This window comes from Neopsephotus bourkii, unplaced genomic scaffold, assembly GCF_033783945.1.
Source record: "Neopsephotus bourkii isolate Nb327-2 ecotype Australia unplaced genomic scaffold, CSIRO-AGI_Nbou_v1 NB_1511, whole genome shotgun sequence".
Lineage (NCBI taxonomy): Eukaryota > Metazoa > Chordata > Aves > Psittaciformes > Psittacidae > Neopsephotus > Neopsephotus bourkii.
The window spans coordinates 1,315,102-1,331,750 of record NW_026901987.1 but is presented as its reverse complement, the minus strand read 5'-3'; the positions used below and the strand labels follow the sequence as shown (position 1 = coordinate 1,331,750).

The window sequence follows — 16,649 nt, the reverse complement described above, 5'->3', positions numbered from 1 at the left end:
CGCTGGCCTTCATTCTCTGGACCTAAGGTGATACTGATTGATAGAGCCCTTGTACACTGCAGCACTCCTGAAGTTAGTAACCTGTTGCTTCTGCCAGTTATTTTGCTGCTGGAAAAGTTTGTGGTCCAGTAGCTTTTGGTCCACTTTTTGTCAGCATAGGCTGACAAGTGCTAACTGGCTAAGCTCCATGTTCTGGGAGACAAGGTGGTTGATGCTGCTTTTAGGAGAAGCCCTGACTGGAATGGAAGGTTGTGAAAAAGAAATGATGAAAAGAAAGGGGCTGGGGTTCTGCCAGAAGAGAATGGCCACAGAGGGTAGGACATTTATAGTAATAACTGTCATCATCATCATCCTCAAAAGATAGAAGTTGGGTAGGTGCTGAGTGAGTATCAGAGTTGTAAAAATTTGAAGGCTGGGGTTTCATGGCCAGCCTGAAGGCACTGACACCGTTATTTCTATGAAGTAGCATTTCAGGATGTTGCCAACTGTCTTCACAGCTCAGCTTCATCTGTGCTAGGTAGGTGCAGCCTTTGCCTTGTACTCCAGTGTCCATACGGTGGGGTGGAGTGCATTAAGATGTATCCCTGAAGTGAAATGTCAAGTTTGGTTTTCTGTAAATAGTGTCCAATTTGCATGTGCCAGAGCTGCCCAACTATAGTAGTAAGCGATAAAGAACAACTGGAGAATTTGAAGTGCATTATTTTTGCAAATTAAAATGCTAGTGTAAGTGTACCTAGTATGACTGCTACAAGAGCAAGCATCCAAAAAGAGATTAGTTTTGTAGAATAATTTAGATTGGAAGGGACTTCAGGAGGTCCAAGCCTGTAAAGCTATTTGGGGTATTTTCTGATTTGTCAGTATATTAAGTTTCTGGTGTAGAGTTCTAATTTCTGTGGTTAGACTAAGTTGAAGGGTTTCAGACTGAAGTGAACTTTGTATTTGAAATTCTATGGGATCCGATATGTTTTAGAAGTAGTCGTGTACATGCATATTTGTCGGGGGGTGGTGGTGAGGATATCATTGCTATGAATGCTATATTTAAAATGCTAGGGAGTAGTTTGATCTCAGACAGATTGCTTCACATTTTGTTTTGGAATTAGAATATAGAAAAACTTCAGGCAGAACAGGTCTGCTGTATGCAATGATTCATCTAAGGTGAAGTTTTCACATACTTAACAAGCAGAATTCTTGTTTGGCTCCAGCTCATGTTTAAAGAAATTGATTTAGCACTTAGCATTCAAACTCAATGATTTTCTACTGCTGTATTGTATGTAACAGGACTCAACCTGTTACAAAATTTAATCTCCTTCTCAGGGATTATTAATGAGTTCTCATTTTAAACTAGACTTCTGTGAATTTGTCTTTCATTATAATAATAGAAGTGTGGGGGGGGAGGAGGGCGGAGGGCTGTATAACTTGTTTGTAATATGAACTTTGAAGTTTTCTTATCTAAGCCTTTGTATCTGTTTTGAAAAGATGTCTGTAAATTACCTGTTACCTTTACCGGGTGTTCAATGCTAGCAGATTGCTGTGAAGTGAGAAAGGTGTTACTTAACAATTGTCAAAACTAAATATAATAGTCAAAAGTGTATATTTATTGCCGTTGCTTTCTAGGTAAGATACCTTTGGCTAACTTGAGGTGTGGTAGAGAGAATTTTTCCTCTTTTTTTTTTTTTCCAATTAATAGGACAAAATGTTTAACTGAGGCTAGTTTCAGCCTGTGCTGGTTATAGAGGTAAAGAAAGGTAACTCAGTTTTAAAGAACAAATCCTCCCCCACTCCCCTTGAAGCAAGTCAGACAATTAATTTTATAATTAAACTTGAGTCAAAATTGTGGATCCAGCAGTGCAATTACAGGTATGAAGATGTATCCTGTCAAAACATTGCTTTTCATTACTGATCTTGGAGTAGCTGTTTCTGTCTTGTGTGAAGTAGGTTTCTTACTGATTTTTAGGAAGGTGTCACTTGTCTATCTTGGAAAAAGAATCTGAAAAAAATGTGTAGTAGATCCTATGTAGAAAATACACATCCGTGCCTAAGCATGAGAGGGTAGAAAATGCAGTTCCAATAAGAAAAACTGAGGGTGGGTACAGGTGTCATGGAAAATCAGGAAATAAGTAAGGCCTGTAAGTTTGATGTCTCTATTGGACAAAGGAGTCGAAACTATAATGAGGAGTACAGGAGTTGATAGTGTGGGTAAACATGATATAGATGGGGAAAATTACATGCCTTTTTGAAAGGTCACATCTCTGCAACAGAGGGATCAAAACTCATTCGAGTAAAGCTAGTTTTTCAGACCAAGACTTCCAGAAAGCCTCTGTCATGTGAGACATAAAAGAAAAGGGTTTTCCACAGGTAAGTAATTGGTTAAAAAGTAGGAGCCTGTACTGTGCATAAGCAAGCTGAAAAACAGGGTGGACTGTAAAGTGGTATTTTCTTGCTGGATCAGCAAGGACTGGCGCTAAATCTGGAGAATTACGGTAGGCCATTAGAAGACTGGGTGGTTGAGTGATAAAACAGCACATAAAATTCTATGTAGGTAAATGTAGAGTAATGTCTGTAGAGAACAAATTCGTAACTACACATGTAAAATGATATTTCAGTGCATATAGAAGAGTATGAAACGATTAGTAGCACAGAAACAATGTGTTTGATTGTTCAGCATCTCTCTTAATGTGAGCCATAGGGAGTGCAGGTCTTTGAAATCAACAAAAGCTGTTTTTAAATAAACAGAAGGTGGTGGTTTTCCCTGCAGTGTATTTGGGCTGTGCATGAAAACATTGTGCTGCGGGCTTTTACAGCTGCCAGAGGTTTATGTGGTCTTACTGGGGAGCTAGATGAGCTAGTGCAGGGGAAACTGAAAATCATCTACATAAGGAAGTCTCTGGGCTTGAAAATGTATAATCTCTCAGAGAGTAGTAGAAAATACATACGATTGCCCTGCTTTTCACCTTCCCTGGGCACATGTTGTTGACATCATTGCCTGTTGTCAGAGTAGGATGCTAGAGCTCTAGTGAGGCCATTCTTAGGTGGTTATATAGATTGGATGCATCTCTTCTTCAGAATTTCAGTACTGTGACTCGGAGAGATTGGTTTATTCTTTTCCTGTTGGTAAGAATTAATTTCCTAAAGGAGCATCTAGTGTTTGCAGGGTCTGTGTTCCAGGCAGAATTAAATACAAATAGAACAGAGTCTGCAATCCTGAAAGACACCTGGTCCTCCCTTAAAAGCTTTTGAATTTTTTCACATTGCTCAGAAGAAATCTTGGTCTTTAATTACAAAAATGGGGTATTTTACAGTACTGTTATTTGTTTCTTCAGAAAGTGAGGCTCCTGTTTATAGTTGGGAGCAAATATTTAGTACTCATGAATGCAAAAGTAGTCCAAATTTACCTTTTGGACAGAAAATATGGGGTGTTTTTTTTTGATTAAAATTGGTGTTTCTGTACAAAAGAGGAAATTTCCTCTTGAAGACAATTAGCCTCTCTTCATAGCCTCCTTAAAGCAATGATATGTAAATGGATGGTTTGAAGCCATATATCAAACCAGCTGAGATTTTCTAAAGTCAAAGACTGGGTCTAATCTTAATAGCTCAAAGGTCTCAAAAATATGACCTACTGCATAAAAAGGAATTGATGACTTGAGTATTTATCAATAAATCCATCACTGTAAACACTCCAGTAACCTTGCTCTGAAGATTATTGCAAATCAATAAATTACACACTGTGTCACACGGGGGCTTAATACAAGATTTTAGGCTTTCTGTATGATTGGAAAATGTCACTTTTATGGAATGGTTGAAGACCTCAGTCATGCTAAAAGACCCAAGAGCAACCATTAAGATAAATTTTGTGTTCCATACAGCAAAATATATGCCTGTTCCAACAAACTCAGCAACTCAGCTTTATCCTGGATTCCTTCATACCTGCTTTCGCCACTGTTTCATAAATTAGATTGTCACTACCTGTGGAGAAATTTGTCACAAACAAAAGTGATCCCCATATTTCTTCTTTGAACTAAGAGGTAAAAACCCAGTAGTAGTGTCTTTGTCCAAATTAGAAACTGCAAATGAAAGAGAGCAACAAATAATGTCTTTTGAATACTGTATTATGTCCTATTATTCCTGGGACATACTTTATTAATAAAAGTTACATAGAATGTAATTCCACATTATATCAGATATAAGTGCTAGAAAATTTCAGGAAAAGTTAACTGAAAATGATATTTCAGTGCCATCTGCCTTTATCATAATTCTCATATTCAATGCTCACAACCAATTGAATATATGCTAAAATAATAAATACTTTCTGTAAAATTGAATGTGAGTACTTCAAACTATACTTAACACATAATCTGCAGATTAAAGTATATAGATAAAATTTATGATCAAAAAAGCTTAAATGCTTTCTGAGCATCTTGTTTTGTATATTCTGTTTTCTCTACTTAATGCTGGTTATAATGTGTGGCATGAGTCCTTAAATGTTTTTTAACGCCATACTGCATAAGAGCAGATTTTTAGTTTTGGAAAGTAGAGGACAAAACTATAAAGCAAGATAAATCGCATTACTATAAGAATTTAAAGATGAGATCATTGGAATTTTAAGATATTTCTGGTGAACGGAAAAGAGTCAGGGAAATGAGGGAGGCTATAGCAGGATGGTGGCAACTAAAGGAGTATTTCGTTACTGCAGAAAGATTTTTCTGGTTTTTGTAAATTGCTTAAACGATACCTTTAAAAATCCCATTTTGGAAGGGTGTAAAGGCAACCAACTTTCTTCAAATACCTGCTGATGTTATAACACATAAGTCATAGGAAGGGGAAATAGGGTGGGAAGAGAAGAAAGAAAGTAGATGCTTTCATAACTTTACTATCACACTGTTTTCTGATTCGAGTGAAACAAGGATGTTTGATTTGATTTGGCAAGACTTACAGATGTGGGGGACTACTGAAGAAAGTTGCTTTGCAAGGGAAAATTTTCAAATAGAAGATAGCTGGAAAGAAATGGCATAAAAGATGTGGAAGGAGAGCAGGTGTAGATAAGAGGTATCAGAAGCAGCTCCTGTATGTTGTCACGAGGACAAGGATAAATCATTTAAACATTATTCAGATGCTGAGACTATTGTGTAGAAATGTAGTGCAAAGCCATGCATTGTTAGAATACTTAGTTGGGTAGGTGACTCTTAATACTGATGTTTGGAACAGGTTTATAGGGCCCTAAATGGGAACCAGAATATAATGCCTGAAGCCATTGCCCTCGGATGTTTTAAGGGCCATGATGATAAAATCGGAGCTAAGGCACTCTAGCCAGCCACGTTGAAGCTCCAGAAGAAGCATTTAGTAGGTTATTTTTGTCATGTGTCGCAGAACGATGGCTAAAAATGTTTGGAGCTGATTTGCATTTCAATTATGTGGAACTTGTCTTTATTCACTGTCTAGCAAAAGTCACCATCTTTCATCAAGAAATTATAAACAATATACGCTGCATTTATTTTGGAAAGAGTAGCTTTCAATTTTTATGTGAGAAAGCAGAAAAAACTTCATCTGCTTTTGTCACTTTACACGCAGAACTGTTAGGTTTAGCATCAGTAAATATTGTATTTTGCAAATATTGAACACTGCATGGGTGCCATGTGGTGCTAGTGATTCCTTTGTTATCAAAAGACACTCGACATTATTGGTCTGTTTTTTGAAGTAAAATTGCATAATTATTTTTTTCACTGTGGATTAATTAATATCCAAACACTAAAAATTCAGCATTTCCAGAAGATTCTTTTGCTTTTGCCTTATTCATGTTAATTCTGATTTTCTCCTTTACCAGGAAACATATTCTAGTAAGGAAAGGGTTAGCGGGTTGGCTTTTGCTGTTAGCTGAGGATGAACAAAATGGCAACTTACTAAACCAGAGCAGATGATAGAAGAGACCATGAGAAACCAAAGCCCTAATTTAAGAGAAAATTCATCCTTGCAACTTCTGGTTCTAGTATTTACCCTTTTCATAAGTAACGGATGTTTCCTTATTTATGTTCCTTTATGCCATGATATTCTTTAATCTTCACGTAAATTCCCTTGGTATGAAAGAACATGTTTCTGATGGGCCTTTCTAATAGTTGGCAATATGGTAACCACTGACTGTTTCATGTTTTGTCAGCCAACAGCATGGATAACAAAAATACTGTTCATGAAATTGTTAAAAAATGTAGAGATTATTTTAAATGTATCTTTAATGTATGTTACTGTCAGTGTGTTCATTTGTTCTGCGCTGTCTTTCTTGAAATTTTCCATTAGCCAGAGAGAGATAATGAAGTATGCTAATTTTTATTTCCATTTTCAGCTTTTTATTATAGGCAATGGCTTGGCTACAGAGCCTAAGCAGTTTTAAAAGGGAGCAGCAAATAAAGTAGTGAAGCACAGCTATCTCTGTGGTAATGGAATTCATTGTTTCAGTCACTAAGTATTGTAATTCATTAGAGACAGCTAATATAGTCTGGAATGCTGAATTGTTACTTTCAAAACTAGTGAAAAGCAATAAGCATAATTAAACTGCTTTTTAATTTGCTTCAGAAATACAAGCCTGGTCGATGTGATGATATTTTGAAATGGAAGCCACCCAGCCTGAACTCTGTTGATTTTCGTCTAAAGATAACAAGAATTGGTGGAGAGGGGTATGTAATCTCTTCCCTTTCTAAATGCATAACACTCATGTGAATGTCCCAAAGCAGTTAATCACTCCTCTTGTATTTCTTAACACTTTCTGAAGCTAAGCCTTTCTATATGCTGTAAAGTTTGTTCACTGGAGATACAGGCAACTCTGGTAATCAGTATTGTTCTGAAAACAATGGCAGATGTTTATAATGCAAATTTACTCATTCTTAAATCAAGTTTCATAAAATTTGTTTTAGAAGTCCTGTTTGGATTTGGCACTATGTTTTGGCATTCTGTTTTTAGAAAGTGGGCAGGTTGTATTAGCTTAAGTTCTTATGTAAAATAACTATTTTCCATCAGTTTTATGCAAAATAGTAGCAACGTATGCTTTCTTCCATTTTAGAATTCAGCACAATGACAAATGGCAGTTGTTTTCTTAGAGAAACAAAACTTGACATTTTTACTTGCTAGGTATTATTCGGTGCTGCCTTTAAAACTATTACAATCTTTATAAAAAAATGTGGGTTCTAGTAGCAGAAGACACCTAAATCAGTTCTATATACCATTTGCCTAGTTCAGGCACTGCACATGTTAAACAGGGGCAATTTCCATGTTCAGTTGTGCCAGGGAGGGGAAGGGGAAGATTGAGTCACTAGATGAAAGCTTGCCTTGGAAAAGATTTTGTTTAAAATGAACGTCATTGATTTTTAGGTTGCTTAATGTTTTAACATCTGGGACTCATTTCAACTGACAGTTTGAAATACTGACATTTAGCTTTTGTTTTTCTTGGTGCCACAGGCAATTCAATACAAGTAAACAATTAATTCCTATGTTGCTTACATGTTCCATAATGCTAATAATGGCCCATCTGACTTTTAGACTTCTGCATGTCATCTTAATGAATGTATTTGGTGAATAGAGGGTATCTTAAGGATAGGGGGTTTATTCTGCAAAATGTACTTAACTGCCAACTTTGGAGCATTTCATGGGGTCAGAGTTATCTATTCAGAGTTCTCTGTCTGAAAATGCAATATCAGGTCCCCAGTAACAACATCGCTATTTCAGAGAATATACAGGAATATTTTAGTTTTCACTTCAGAGAATCAGCTCATTACAAATATTCCGTGTTTGTTTGGCTTTTAAGTCACAGAGCAGTGTAATATGAAAGATCTCTGGGGGGAAAAAAAAGATTTTAAAAATGACCCACTCTTTTGATAGGAAGGTTATTTTTATTATGATATTCTCATGACTTCTGCTGGAGTATACAAATATACAGTAGTAGCCTGTGATACAGAAGCAAGATGTAGCAGATGACAAAATTTCACATTAAAAAAGAGTATTTGCTTGATCAGTTATCACTGATTTCAAACACAAAACTGTCAGTGCTGCTGTTTTACGTTCAGTGTATTACATTGTAGATTATTTGATCAGAACATTAAAAGGTTATAAAATATGAGCCAGCAAAAAAAAATATTCCTAAAAGGTTGGGCAGTTAGTATCAAGTTACTAAAGAATGGCTGATCCATTGTGGAATTGGAAACACTTCCTAGCATATAGAAAAGTTCTGCCATATTCCAGCTATGTGAAAATAACTGCATTGCTTATGCTGTGGAAATAATTATCTGAATTAGTCTGTAAATACTGTAGTATTTAAATATGTTAATATTTATGTTCCTCTCACAAGCATAAGAAAAAATAATCTTAGAAATCTGACATTTGATAAATAAAGTATGATTCTTCCAGATATGTTTTACTTCATTTCACATGATAGTTGACTGCTATTAGTAACATTAGTGCATTCATCCAACAAAAAGAAAACTTAATGAAGTACTTGGTGGAAAATAATAATTTGCCATTGTTGGAAGAGAAGTATTTATGTTAAGTAATGATCTATGAAACCATAGCTTCTGCCCAGTTAAACACAAATAATGATTGAAATACTCCAGGTTTAACTGCTTCAGTTGTTAATTTGAGTATCCAATTTATCGCTTGGTGAAAGATGAACCAATTTGAGGAAACATCAGAATTATACTGATTTTGCAGTTGTTGACTAGAGTTTTAAAAGAAGCATCTTTAATTTTAGACTGTAAAAAGGCCGTTATTGAGTTCTGAACACTACCATAATAAAATGGTTGATTTACGCTATAGCTAAAAATTCTGGTTTGATGAACTGAATGTCTTGCTACTGGCAATTCTAAGATGACAGCATCAGGCTTCTTGCCTCCCCCCACTGCCTTGAGATTAAAAGCAAGCATTGATATTGGCTTGAGCCTTTTAGGTAGAAAAAAGTTTTCTTCAGTAATCCAAAAAGAAATCCTGCATGTATTTGACAGCCGAGTAATATAGATGTGTTTGAAGTACTATTAGGGAATTTGTGTCTTGTTTTGCTGTGGTTAAGCAATAGTATTTATGGAAATAGAAGGTGTGTCTTTGTATTGAACTCTTAGTGACAAATGAGGAGTCAAAGTATTGATCTCACATACCTGATAGCTTTAAACAGTGAGAAAAGGGATTGTCCGTAATTCCCAAGTCCTCTGTTCTGATATACAGGCTCATCTTTAAATCTGAAATGCAGCTGTATCTAAACATGAGCTACAAGTTCTTATCACAGTTTACAGCCTAGCCAGTAGTGTGTGTACAGGCTGAGTCTGTATCGCAAAACTCCAACCCTGCAGCTCTTGTCATTATATTTCCCTGTTCACTTAAATAGTGAAAAAAGCATATAGGAGCATTATTTATTCAGTAGCATGAGATGAGAGCAAGGTCAGCTGTTGAACATGTCTTTTTGGATAGCATGTGTAATTGAGATCCTGAACAATTGTAAACAATCTTGTGCATTTTTCATATGAATGAAGGAGTTACCTCTAGGGAGTTTGCCTGATTTTAGTCAGCGTGATTGTTTTCCATCTACCTGAAATTCCCCTGTGTTTTCAGTTGTGTGTTTCCACCCATTGATCAGTCTGCAATAGTTATGTTAACTGCAAAATAGCTGCTGTTTCACCCAGATGTAGTTCAGCTATGGATGAATGACCAGTTGTTTTTATCTAGGGTTCAGTTATTTCACTGTTGATATTGGAGGGAGTGTTGCTGTTGAATTGAAAAGAAGGATTTGGCTTACAATCTACATATAAGAATAAGCTTTAGAATAAGCTTTCCTGTAAAGAGGAAGACTGCATAACAAAGAATAAACACAAAGAAAAAAGATAGTATTGAATCTCAAAGAAAGGCAGGGTTTCTGTAACCTCAGTGACCTAATCCTGACACTCCTGTTCAGTGCACATCTTTAAAAGAAATTGCATTATTGCACCTTAGTGAGTTACAGCTTATCAGCTGAGCCATGGTAATTGTCCCCTGTGTGTTGTCATAGTCCAGCCTGTCCAAGCGTCAGGATGATGGTTAGATTAACTCTTTATGTTGTGTTTGCAAGAATTCCATCTTATGCTTTCTCTCAATCTCTTCTTATCACATCAATATTGTTACTTTTATTAGAAAAGAGAATAAAAAGCAAACCAACCCCAAAACAGCAACCAGCAACTTTCTAAGTCAGTTAAACCAAAGTACTTCATTGTTTATCTCTGGTGAAACACAGCAGTTGAACTGAAAAGCCCTCGCATTACATGTGCTTTAGAAAGGTAGACCCACTTCCCAGGCTCCTCCATCATTTCAGGCTTACTAAGGTAATGGTCTCACATCAGCAGTGTGAAGTGGAACCCTCTGATTATATAACAGTGCCTTGTATTTTTCCTAAATTATGATGATACTCATAGAAAATAAAATACAGCAGGGACTTTAACACATCAACTGCATTTCCAAATTAAACGACCTTATCAGAAGACAATGTGGAGGATAGTTAATTGCTGTAATACCTCAGATACAGTACAGGGAAGACGGTTTTAAACAGTGGAGATGCTTTCCCCCAAAACTTCTGATTCTAAGAATATTTCTTAAAAAAAATAAAACCCCCAAAGTCAGAATCTTACTTAAATGTCACAAATACCAGCTGAAAATGCCTACATTTGTGGTAGCTTCCAAAACCAGAATTTCTTAAATGTCCATGCTTCCTTTTACAGTTTTTTAATTAGGCTGTGCAATTCCCTTAATTTTATCTGAATCAGGCATGCTAAGATCAAATTACAAGCAAGGCTTTGGTTTTATTGGCTTTGAATAAGTATCTTGCTGGGTTAGTCTGATAACATTTTAAATTACAGAATAATATAAATTTTCTACAGAACTTTGAAGTATTGGAAAAAAATCAAGAATTTTATTTGTCTTTTGTAAAAGTAGTAGTAATAACAAATTATCTCTTGGAAAAAAAAGTTAGTAATCTGAAATAGATGTGAACTCTTTGTTAGTAGCAAGTCTATTGTATCCATGATTAAGTAGAACACAGGGGGGGAAAACCCAATGGTGTTTAGGTGAAGTTCTGTTTACTTTGGGCATTGTCAAGTAGTAAAAAAAGGCAGATAAAGTACTATACATTTGAGGACAGTGGGGGCTTCGAATCTTGACAGCAGGAGCCTAAAATTTTGGATACATTGGTAATTACAAATCAACAACCAGATACAGACATCATGACTACAGGCAAGTGAATGTTTACTCTTTGTTAGATGTGATGATGTCTTTTTTTGTTCTGTAAATTAGAAAGAGCTTCCAGGGGCAGGGAGGAAACTGCAACTGGTTCAAAATAACCTTGATGTTCCTGATTTGCTGTCATATAGCTATGTTGTCTGTCATGGGGTAGCTAATCTTCTCACTCTTCTGCTTTGAAAACAAACCCCCAACCTGGTAACTGGCTGCAAAATCATGAAAGTTAATTGAATCAGCTAGATCTGCAGAACTAACATGATAGTTTGTTTGGACCATGTTTTTGTTGCTTCCTCCTCTCTTTCCACTCCCCCTTTTGTGTGGTTCATAAATTGTTGGTCTGGGCTGTGAGCTCTTTGCCTTCTCACCTGTTTGCAGATTGCCTGTTATCAAAGAGCACAAACTTGTTCTTACACATGCTGTCCATCACAGAAAGGGAGCTTTACAAAGCTGGCGATAAAAATAATAATATTCCTCTAGCCTCCAAAGGTCACAGTCAGTACTGGGGCTGCATTGCTGTGAAGTACAGTGGAATTATGAGGCAGAATACAGGCAGCGTCACCCAGCAATTATGGAACAAATAAGGATAAGATGTTGCAAATAGATCCAAAGATGGACAACGTTGGGATGACAGAAGGAGGAGTGAAGGTTTGACTATGTTAACTGCATTTATGGCTGTACTGTGAAAGGAAGCATGTGCTTCAAAGTTGGTTACTTTTTATGGAATTGTGAGAGTTGCAGATGAAAGTATAGGAGTAATTTGTATTACCTTCAGGCATTCAACTGTTACTAGAGTAGGTCTTACTAGTTCTGAAGAAATGCAGGGGCAAGGTTGTGCAAACTGATTGAGGGAGGATGTTACGTGTAGAAAGATTAGTGTGGTGGCAGAGAACAGGGAAGCACAGATGTTACCATTACCTGTGCAAGTGCCATCATTGGTGTTGCAATAGAAACAAGCGGATTGGCATTTTACCTATGTACTGTGCTGAAGTATTTACGCTGTATTTCTTATATGATGATATTTAAAATCTCTTTGTAACACTTCAGTTTTTAAAAGCTGCTTTCAAAGTAAAGCTTTGAATCTAACCTCTATTTATACTCTGGTACACTGAACATAATGTTGTACCTTCCACAACTAATACTCAGGATGCTCTTGGAATTTCTAATGTTGGATTTCAAAAACGAACTCAGCCTCATCTTTTTTTATGTTCGAGCAGCAGCCTTGGGCAATCTCCGTCTGTCACATAATTATTCTACTTTAGCTACTCATTCCTCCAGATTTTTAAAAGCTTTGCCTCATATCATCCTAAAATTATCTGTACACTTGCAAAATGGAATGTAAATGGAGCCGTGTGTTTTATAAATCCTGTTCCTTTTTCTTGCACTGCCTTCTTAAAGTAGTCTTCCCAGTTCCTTGTGTCAGCTACCATAATGATTATCTACTCTGTTAAAGATCCATTTCTATCTGTGAGATCAAGAAAAGCTCCCATATACCATATGTCTCTAAAGTTTTCTTATCTCCCATGCACTTCTCTGTCCTATTTTACATTTTGGTAGCTATTTTATCCCTATTTTGCCATGTAGCTTAGATTCCTTGCTACTTGTGAATTTGGAAATTGAAAGCTGATGCCATCCCCAGCTAAGCAACTGTAAGGTGTTAGAACCTGTGTGGAGAAATTATCTTGGGCTTCGAAATGGCTGGCTTTGGCTTTTTCAAGGAACAGGTAGGTAGTATGTCACATGGCAGGTCCCGTAAAGCGCAGAGAGGCCCAAGAGAGCTGGTTGATCTTCAAAGACAGCCTCCTCAAAATGCACAAGGACATGCTCTTCCCACGTGCAGGAAGACAAGTGGGTGCAGTAGACAGCTGGCTTGCTTTAATGGGTAATTCCTGAGTCAACCCATGCAAACAGTTAAGTGTCTGGAAGATGTAAACAGTGGCAGGCCTTTATGGAGAACATGAAAACAGTCTCTGGGTGTAGACAGTGGAATTAAGAAAGCCAGAACTCATCTGGAGTTGAAGGTAGTCAAAGACTTCTCCAGGTACCTTGGTAAAGAAAGGAAGACTAAGGAAAATGGTGTGCTGCTCATACAGCACTAGGTGTAGTGACAAAAGATACAGGAAGGGCTGAAGGTACACACTGCTGCCTCTGCTTTGGTCTTGACCAGGGAGGTCTGCTCTCAGGTCTCTGTGGTCCCTGAACGTTATAGCTGAGTGTAGGGAAATTACTACCAGAAGAAAGGAAGTTCAAGTTAGGGACTACTTAAGCAAAGTGGATGTCAGAGTATTGTAGGGCAAAACTTTGAAACTGGGGTAACAGCCCTTGTGGCAGAGAGAGCCAACTGATAACTGGGTTGCAGGTAGAGCAGATGATGCTTCACCTCTGTTCAGCATTTGTGAGGCTGCATCTGGGGTACTGTGTCTAGATTTGGGCTCCCAAGTATTAAGCAAGTCCAGTGGAGGGCAACCAAGACAGCAAGAGGACTGGAGAACATGACATACAAAGACAGGCTGAGAGAAATGGGTTTCCTCTGTCCAAAGAGGATAAGGCAACATAATACTCTATTACTACTCCCTAACAGCAGGTTATAGAGAAGATGGAGTCACAGTGCTCAGAGATGCACTTTGAAAGAATGAAAAGCAAAAGACACCAATTATAGAAGGACAGGAGAGAGCAATACTGTAAGCAAGGTCAAACACTGTAGTAGGCTGGCAAGTTGTAGAGTTTCCATCTTTGGGGGTGTTCAGAAGCTAACTGAAGATGGCTGTGAGCAACCTGGTATAACTTGGAAGCTGACCCTGTCTCGAGGCAGATGACATGCAAAGTTCTTTTCAGTCAGAGTTATTCTAAGATTCTCTGCACATCAAATGTTAAGTATTTTGCAGATAATATTTTCAGTGCTAGACATTCAGTTACAAAGGTTTTTTTTTGTTTTCTTTCTTTATGCTTTTTTTCGTGTAAACAGAGATTTTTTTCAGAATACTTATGTACCCATACTTAATTTTCAAATAGTGGTATTGTCCTTTTAGAGATTTTTGAGTTGCGAAGTAGAATAACATGCCTTTATTATAGAGAGGAATTTGACATTCTTCTTTGTTATATACTGTAAAGGTTTGCCAGATACATAATTTAAACTGTCTAAATAGGGAAAGTGTTTATCTTCCTTTTGCTATAGCTTGAACAACAGATATGCTGCTTTCAGACTTACAGAAATTCAGTTGTGGCCATGCTTTTCTATTGCACCAATATAAATTAACTTTTTAAATTGCAGGAGTTATCAGAGAGTACTCTTGAACATCCTGTTCAAAGTGCTTTTAATGGATTTTAGAAATTGGTATGAGCTTCTTTGAAATGCGTTTTTGCAGGTGGTAACTATTTGGTCTCCTTCAGACAAGGAGTATTTTCTAGATTTTGTGAGCATGCCATAAATGATGCCTTAACTCAGAATATTTTTTTCTCCATTAGTTGCCTACAGTATGAATTAATAGGGTTTTATTAATTTAGTTTTGGAGGCTTTTTTGGAGGGAGGGGTAGTTTGTTTGGGGTTAATTTTAGTTTGTTGCTTAATGAGATTTTCTTGTCTGTGTTTAGAAAAGAGCATAAGTATAGAATTATTACAGATCTGAAAATTAAGTATTTTTGAATGGTGTTTGGTATTAAAGAAATATTGGGCAAGTCCAGAGAGTGTCCTGAAGATGCTCAGAGGGCTGGAGCACCTCTCCTCTTAAAGACAGGCTGAGAGGTTTGGGCTTGTTCAGCCTGGAGAAGAAGGCTCCAGGGAGATGCAGCTTCCAGTACCTAAAAGGGGCTACAAGAAATCTGGAGAGGGACTTTTTACAAGGACATGTAGTGACAAGACAAGGAGAAATGGATTTAAATTGACAGAGAAGTGATTGAGATAAGACACAAGGAATAAATACTGTGAGGGTTGTGAAGCACTGGCACAGGTTGCCCAGAGAAGCCGTGGTTGCCCCATCCCTGGCAGTGCTCAAGGCCAGGTTGGACGGGGCTTTGAGCAACCTGTTGTAGTTGAAGGTGTCCCTGCCCATGGCAGGAGGGCTACAACTAGATGATCTTTAAGGTCCCAGCCCAAGCCGTTCTATGATTCAGTGATTCTCTGAAGCATGTATTTAAGGCAAAAACCAAAATCTCAGCTCAGATGACTTCCTTGCATGCTGTGCTATATTTCGAAGAGGAATAAAGCTAACTGAGAGGGGAAAAAACTATCACCATGGTAGAGTAGAACGAACAGGCTGGACAGCTAAAGATATGGTACATGTACATGTTTCGTACTTTTTGATTGGTCTTACTCTGAACATCTTATTATTTAATATTCTGATAGTACCAAACTCTCAAATCATAAGAGAAACAGATATAAGTACTAAATAATGAATATATTAAAGATAAAAATTTTTCATTATAATCATAACTCCACAAGTACCATTCAGTTTTCTTTGATGCCATCTGAATGTCTATTGGTTTAGGAATTGGAAGCCCAACATTTTGTGTGTTTCTGAATTCATATTCAGAATCAGCAAAACATGTCAACACAATCAGTGACCCTGATGGATGCATATTGTTTGCATTTCTGCCTTGACTGTATTATCTTCATGGTATGAATGCATGGGCTTCTAAAACTCTGGGAGATTATCAGCACTTTTACTTTCCCTGTTTGACAGTGAAGAGAAACTCTTGATACATGTGGTTATCTTACAGCCTCAGAGACATTTGAAAAGAAGCCCAAGTAATTATTTTTTAGAGCAATTGTCAAGTATCTGTGGTTTTGTAGGGATTCGGCTTGTGCTAATTGTTTTGGGGAAAAAAAACAGTTTTTAAAAATCAGCATTTCAAATAACATAATAAAGGAAAATAATCGGATTGTTAATATCTGTTACTTTAATGATTTTGGAGCTGCCATAGGATTGTAATTTGCACTTGCCATTGTTTTGGCTAACACCACTTTGTAGCTTTTTCAGGAGATGCTTACCCTGTTGTAGAAACACATTAAAACCAGTGATGCTATAGGTGCATGTATCTGTCTGTGGGAGACTAATTTGCATAATCAAGGCTTGATGAGTCAATGGTAATGAAGAATCCATGTTGTTACTTACCTAAGTGATAGGGAAACTAACAATAGCTGCTGGGTTTGGAGCTTGTGCACATACTGCAGTTTGACAGGGAATGTCTAGTGCTTTGTAAAAAGCCTTTAATGGTTTTCAGTAGAGATTTGGTTCCCTATGACACCAGATGTAAGCATGCAATCCTACTGCAAGATCTTAAAAAGGCCCAGATTCCTCATTTTCGTACACTTTTTATGCTTGCTTTTTACAAAGCAGCCTCTTGACAGTGAGTGTGAACTACAAACACAGTTTTGTACAGAGTTCCATTCTGAAATCAACTTCAAAGCTTTTATCTTAAACACA

General features: G+C 37.1%; 1 protein-coding gene across 2 annotated transcripts in view; it reads left to right on the top strand.

Moving 5' to 3' along the window:
• Positions 1-16,649, top strand: part of RNGTT (RNA guanylyltransferase and 5'-phosphatase) — a 184,261-nt gene that overhangs the window by 115,635 nt on the left and 51,977 nt on the right. For both annotated transcript variants that reach the window (XM_061369796.1, XM_061369798.1), the window contains exon 13: positions 6,562-6,662. In XM_061369796.1, coding sequence (XP_061225780.1) covers positions 6,562-6,662 — 101 coding nt within the window. The remainder of the gene's footprint in view (positions 1-6,561; positions 6,663-16,649) is intronic.